This window comes from Canis aureus, chromosome 1 (genome assembly GCF_053574225.1).
Source record: "Canis aureus isolate CA01 chromosome 1, VMU_Caureus_v.1.0, whole genome shotgun sequence".
Taxonomy (NCBI): domain Eukaryota; kingdom Metazoa; phylum Chordata; class Mammalia; order Carnivora; family Canidae; genus Canis; species Canis aureus.
In genome coordinates this window covers 16,872,999-16,879,436 of record NC_135611.1, presented here as the reverse complement: position 1 = coordinate 16,879,436, position 6,438 = coordinate 16,872,999, and the positions used below count along the sequence as shown (strand labels likewise).

Below are 6,438 nucleotides of genomic sequence, written 5' to 3'. Positions count from 1 at the left end.
ATTTGTTAATTTTTAAACGTCGGTGACCAACTCAAATTTTCACAAGACATTTTGCAAATCAATACCGTGTACCTAACAACACTCCTGGGAACCACGCAGCTCTAAGTGGCCAATCTGCAACCTCTTCGATGAATAATAAGTGCAAATAATTAAGAACGTTCATTTTCCCAAGAAACCCATTCCTGGGAAGGCCACCGTGGGTGAGAGCTCCTGCACCGTAGGGGCCCGACCGGGTTCAGATCCTGGCACAGCTTTCTGCCAACGTGCGCTCTAGCAATTCCCTTGATGTCAGTAAACCAGTTTTCACACCTGCAAAGTGGCCTGTGTGGTAGGAGTGGCAGGTTCGGGGCGTCGTTCTGAGGGCGCAATGAGAAAAGTGCGTGCCCAAGCCTTCTCCACCAAGCGGCCCTCAACACCTGCTAACTTAGTCCAAACTCCCCCTCCTCTTTATCCTAATGGAATTATCCGAGGACCCGCCAAACACCGTGTAGGCTTCCTGTTCTCCTCACCTCCTTTTACAGAAGCATTTGAAGCTTTCCTGTACGGTGACCTGTCCTCTTGCTGTGTCACTAAGCAGCGTCCAGAGATGGAGTGACAGCCACCTGTGCAGGGGGAAGGCGCTGCACGCAGTTCTGAGCGGGGCTGGCAACGAGCCCTCGCCCCTCCCCCGCCCCTACACACACACTCACACTCACACTCACACTCACTCTCACACTCACACGTCCCACCTCCCAAGTCAAACCGCCGTTTGCTGGCCGGCTCCAGGGTTTCAATGTGGTACTTTCGTCACGTGCCCCTGGCATCCTCTTTACTGTTATGGACGTTTTCTCCATTTCAAGCCCCGCAGCCACCCGTTCCCTCCGAGTCCCAGCTCTCCTTTGCTGCTCTCTTTCCGGGACCTGCCCTGGGTCTCTAATTGCCGGTTACGATAAGGACCCAGCGCCCTGCCCGCACCCCCACCGCCTTCCCGCTAGGAGGGCCTGCCCGGCTCGCGGCTTCCCGACTCCGCCACCGCCGCAGCTGTCCCGGGGGGGGGGGCGGGGGGTCGGGGGGGTCGGGGGGGGGTCCCCCGCCGGGATCCCCCCCTCCCGGGTCCCGGCCCGCGGGGGAAGGCAGGGGCTGCGGAGCGGGAGGGTCCACGGGCCCGGGCAGGTCGCCCCGCAGCGACCTCGGGGGCGGGGCGGGGGCGGGCGCAGAGCCAAGTTTCGCCGCGTCACGGTCCCCGGGGCCGCCCTATAAGAGGAGGGCGCCGGCGCGCGAACGCGCAAAGCGAGCAGCGAGCGGCGAGCGGCGAGCGGCGAGCGGCGCGGCCCCTCGGGTCTTGCCAGCGGTGCCCGTGCTGGTCCCGAGCCGCCCGTGCTGGTCCCGCGGTGCCCGTGCTGGTCCCGAGCTGCCCGTGCTGGTCCCCAGGCCCAGGGCGTCGTGCGCTGCAGCTCCCCGCGGCCGCCGGCGGAGATGCCCGGCCGGAAGGCGCGCAAGAGCGCGCAGCCCGGCCCCACGCGGGCCCCCGAAGGTGAGGAGCCGCCGGGCCCCGGGGCTTCCCAGGCTGGTGGAGGCGTCGGGGGACGCGGGTCGGGAGGGCGGCGGCGGGGCAGGTCTCCCGCGCGATGCGTCGCGGCCCGGCCCCGCCCGGGGGAGGGAAAGTGCAGGGGCGCGCAGGCCGCCGCGGGGAGGCTGCGCGCGGGGGAGGCTCCGGGAGCTGTCCGGGCCCTGGCGCCCCCGGAGCCGGCCTCTGCCTCCGCAGGGGGGCCGGGGCTCGCTCTGAGGGTTGCCGCCCTCGGGCCCCCGCCGAGCAGTAGGCTGGATCCTCCCTTCCGCGGAGGACTGGTGGAGGTCAGGGAGGCCAGGACGGCGGGGGTCCTGGGGAGTTAGGGAGGCCGGGACGATGGAGGCCCTGGGGAGTTAGGGAGGCGAGGACGATGGAGGTCCTGGGGAGTTAGGGAGGCCGGGACGATGGAGGCCCTGGGGAATTAGGGAGGCGAGGACGATGGGACGATGGAGGTCCTGGGGAGTTAGGGAGGCGAGGACGATGGGACGATGGAGGTCCTGGGGAGTTAGGGAGGCGAGGACGATGGGACGATGGAGGTCCTGGGGAGTTAGGGAGGCGAGGACGATGGGACGATGGAGGTCCTGGGGAGTTAGGGAGGCGAGGACGATGGGACGATGGAGGTCCTGGGGAGTTAGGGAGGCGAGGACGATGGGACGATGGAGGTCCTGGGGAGTTAGGGAGGCGAGGACGATGGAGGCCCTGGGGAGTTAGGGAGGCCGGGACGATGGAGGTCCTGGGGAGTTAGGGAAGCGAGGACGATGGAGGTCCTGGGGAGTTAGGGAAGTGCGGACAGGCGGTCCTGGAGAGTTACAGCGATACCGGAGAGTAGTTCTGTTTCTTAAGTCGTTAGTAGTTGCAGAAATGAGAGTTGGTCTCCAGGGCTTTGTAATCCATCCACTGTCCTCCTCCCTCGATATAACCCTCCCCCCTTATAAATCTTACCAAATAAGGCAGCTATCTGCTAAGGGGGTGGGTGGGCAGTAGCGGTGCATATTGCATCAGATAGTAATGGTCCCTTTAGTTTATTAACTTATTTGAGAGAGCACAAGCAGGGGGAGGGGCAGAGGGAGAAGCAGACCCCTGGTTGAGCCAGGAGCCCTACTTGGGCCTCGATCCCACGCCCCTGAGATCATGACCTGAGCCAAAAGCAGAGGGTTAACCAACTGAGCCACCTAAGCGCCCTGCACTTAGTTTCGTTTCACAGAGTCCTTGAGGAGTGCAGAGGAAGTGATGCATTGACAATCTGGCCCTGACTAAGTTGGCACCCCGTGGCTCCTACTTGGGAGGCAAAAAGCTTCGCCCACCTTTTGTGATGTTAAAGAATTCTGCAGTTTGGGGAAGGCCTAACCTGAGCATTTATCTTTGTTCATAATAATACAGTACAGCAGAAAGGGACCTCTTATATTCCATTAGGTAGTAATACTTTCTTTTTTCTTTTACTGAGATGTGACATATCACATTGCATTAGCTTTGATTTATGTATGCATCAAATAATGATGATTTCGTATGTGTATATTGTGTGATTGCCAAATAGGTTTACTTAACATCTCACCTCATGTAGTGTCAGTTTTTTATTACTACATTTATAGAAATATAATTAACAGAAAGATTAAGGAGACCACCAGCAGCTAGTTCTGTCCACAACCCCCCCCCCCCCCCCCCCCCCGCCCTTTTAGTGACAGATCATGTTTTCTCCTAAAGCCCCCTCGGAATCCTCTTTGTTCTTTCTTTCTTTCTTTCTTTCTTTCTTTCTTTCTTTCTTTCTTTCTTTTTCTTTCTTCCTTCCTTCCTTCCTTCCTTCCTTCCTTCCTTCCTTCCTTCCTCCCTCCTTTCCTTCCTTTCCTTCTCCTTCCTTCCTTCCTTTCTTTCTTTCTTTCTTTCTTTCTTTCTTTCTTTGAATCCTTTTTCTTAAATTAATATTCATTTAATTACAACATCTCACTTCTAAAAAGCAGTAAACTTGTAAATTAAAATTCTTCTGCTTCACTCATAAAGGCAATGGATTGGTACGAATTCGGTTTGTAGGAAGAAATTGGTTTAATTGGCAAATATAAATTGCTAAGGTATTTTAGAGAATGTAGACTTACTTTTGCTACAAGGTTTTATGAGTCTTATGAGAAAATTTCAGTCTTTTTCAATGAGTGTAAGAGCACGTTTAGATTTGTCTATGAATGAAGGCATAGTCTGAGCTGTGAATTACTGCCATTTAAAAAGTAAATCCTGGGGTGCCTTGGTGGCCCTGGTTAATAAGCATCTGCATCAGGTCAAGATCCGAGGGTCCTGGGATGGAGCCTACTTCTCCCTCTCCCTCTGCCTGTAGCTCCCCTTGCTTGTGCTCTCTCTCTTTCTCTGTCAAATAGATAAATAAAATATTAAAAAAAAAAAAGATTTCAAAGTAAATGTCTTTATTTTTACTCTTATTCCTTTTTTTATTTATGAGTCACAGTGTGTTAGGGTGTGGTGGGTGCAAGCTAAGTCACCTTTCTCACATTCAGAAAATGGGTGTACATAAAGCTAAAATGAAGATAAATACTTCACCGAGTAAATACTCAGCTTGTCCCTTGGATGGGCATTTTAACTCTTGCTGGTTGCAGTTTTTAGTGTCAGTGTAAGTTTTGTGGCTTTTCTTTTCTTTTTCAGAGCTCGAAGTGGAGTGTGCCATTCAGCTCAGGAAATTTGGAGACAAACTGAATTTCCGGCAGAAACTTCTGAATCTGTTATCCAAACTCTTCCGCTCAGGAACCTGATTGCGTTGGAACTTTTGAACGACGAGATTCTTTGAAAACGAAAGATTGCTGAAATGGTGCAAATTTCATCGATAGATTCTTTTTAAAAATGGAAGATTTCCCGATAGGTGCAGATTTCATCGGTTAGAAGAAATGCCTTGTAATGGAGAAGATTGGGAGCGAGCTTTCACTTGCTTTTTGAATGCCCTCGGAAGCCAAGATGATACATTAAAAATGGATGTCTGATGGAGATTTTGCAGAAGTCCTTTTTTTTTGGGGGGGGCTGTGAGAATGTTAGAAAACCACTTTGTTTATTTTAAATCTTTTTTTTTTTATTTTTATTTATTTATGATAGTCACAGAGAGAGAGAGAGAGGCAGAGACACAGGCAGAGGGAGAAGCAGGCTCCATGCACCGGGAGCCCGATGTGGGATTCGATCCCGGGTCTCCAGGATCGCGCCCTGGGCCAAAGGCAGGCGCCAAACCGCTGCGCCACCCAGGGATCCCCACTTTGTTTATTTTAAAGCAAGATTCAAGGAGCTTTGAAAAGTAAGGAATTAATTACGCATTTTGTTTTTACTTCGAAGATTATTCTGGTAATTTTGTTGAAGGTTGCTGTCTAGCCTACTGTAAGAGGAGTCAGCAAGTGAATGGCCTGTGGTCAGGGGCAGAGAAACAATATGTTTAGTGTTGGTTTTTATTTTTGGATGACGGCTTCAAAGTGATGTGTAATATCGGGTTTATATACTCTCTTTAAACAAATCTTTAAACAAGATTTCATTCTGAGAACAACATAGTGAATGTTGATTCCATAGGTCACTCACTACAAAATATAAAATTATTTGAAAGCTTGTTTCTTTTGATTCAGAATGTATTGCCTCTCTTACAATGACCCTTCACTGAATTATGTTTCTGGGTGTCATAACTGGAAAGTCTGTACTTTGATACTTGTAAATCGAGGTGTTACTTGGTGCCAGTAAGATTCTTGCAGGTACAATGTTAAAGCAATAAGAGCGTGGGGATTTTGTATAATGAGAAATAAAGGAGGAAAAAAAGTGATTTAGACTTTCTACTGCTATAATTAACACTTAGTAAGACAAATATTCTAAAGTTACTTGGTAAGAAGAACAATGTATTTCTAAAGACATTTCCAAAATCTGTAAAATGCCCTTCTCATACTAGTCAGTGTCCATCTTCTAAGAAGTGATCTTTTAAGAGAAATTAAGCAAGTTTTACAAAGTTGGGATATACTTTTTTAAATAAAGAGAATGGCTTGATTGCTTATCTAGAATAAAAATGCATAAAAATTACATATATGTGGAACTTGCATTAGAATAGTATGTAGATTCTGAGAAAGTTTTCATTGATCTCACTTTTATTGTTAAAAGGTCAGGTTATCAAAGAAGTCCCCAGATATATAAAAAAGAAGTAATAATATCATGATTGAGTTTCAGCAAGAATAATTTTATTTATTTTACCTATTTATGATTAAAATATTTTTTTTTTGGTTCAGTTTGAAAACGTGTATTAGTTAAAGTTACGCTTTTTGGTTATGAGACGAGGCTTTCATATCCACTTGAACTTTACAGTAAGAATGTTTTGATAGAGGCTGTAGTCACTTTAGATGAAAAATTACCTCAGGATCGGTTTGTCTTCAGTATTATTTAGCTGCAAAGATGCTTTTTGTCTGTTTAGGGGCAGATATCTTGCCATATGGATATTTATGGTGTGTACCTGTATTTATACATACAAAACTTGATACTGTAGCTACGAACTATTAAACATTATCACCATTCTTTTCGTGGTGTTCATTGTGTCATCAGGCTGCCGGGCATTCATTATGAAACCAAAATTATTTTCGCGATTTCCGTCAGCAGGCCCCTTCTGACCACTGCCTCCTCAGTTACAGTTCTGTCCCCAGAGTGGAAAATACGGGACATGGAACATGATTGCTGCCATTAGTTAGCACAATTGCTGCCATCAGGGGACTCCCCATTTGACTGGGAGAGGAAAGAGTGAACAAGAAGAACTGCATGCCAGGCTGAGGCCTGGAGTGCCTTGCAATAGTGCCTGGGAGGGTTTATTTAAAGCAGCCTCCAGAGATCGGTGATCTCATTAGAGGTAGGGGGGCCGTCCCCTCCTCCTGGGCCTGGGGCCTCTGCCG

The 6,438-nt window shown here is 49.4% G+C and overlaps 1 protein-coding gene across 1 annotated transcript; it reads left to right on the top strand.

Moving 5' to 3' along the window:
* The first annotated feature begins 1,312 nt into the window (after positions 1-1,312).
* Positions 1,313-6,070, top strand: PMAIP1 (phorbol-12-myristate-13-acetate-induced protein 1). The gene is made up of 2 exons (XM_077891429.1): positions 1,313-1,513; positions 4,190-6,070. Exons 1-2 carry the CDS (start codon positions 1,456-1,458, stop codon positions 4,294-4,296), a joined length of 165 nt encoding a protein of 54 aa, XP_077747555.1. The 5' UTR covers positions 1,313-1,455; the 3' UTR covers positions 4,297-6,070.
* The last annotated feature ends 368 nt before the right edge of the window (positions 6,071-6,438 follow it).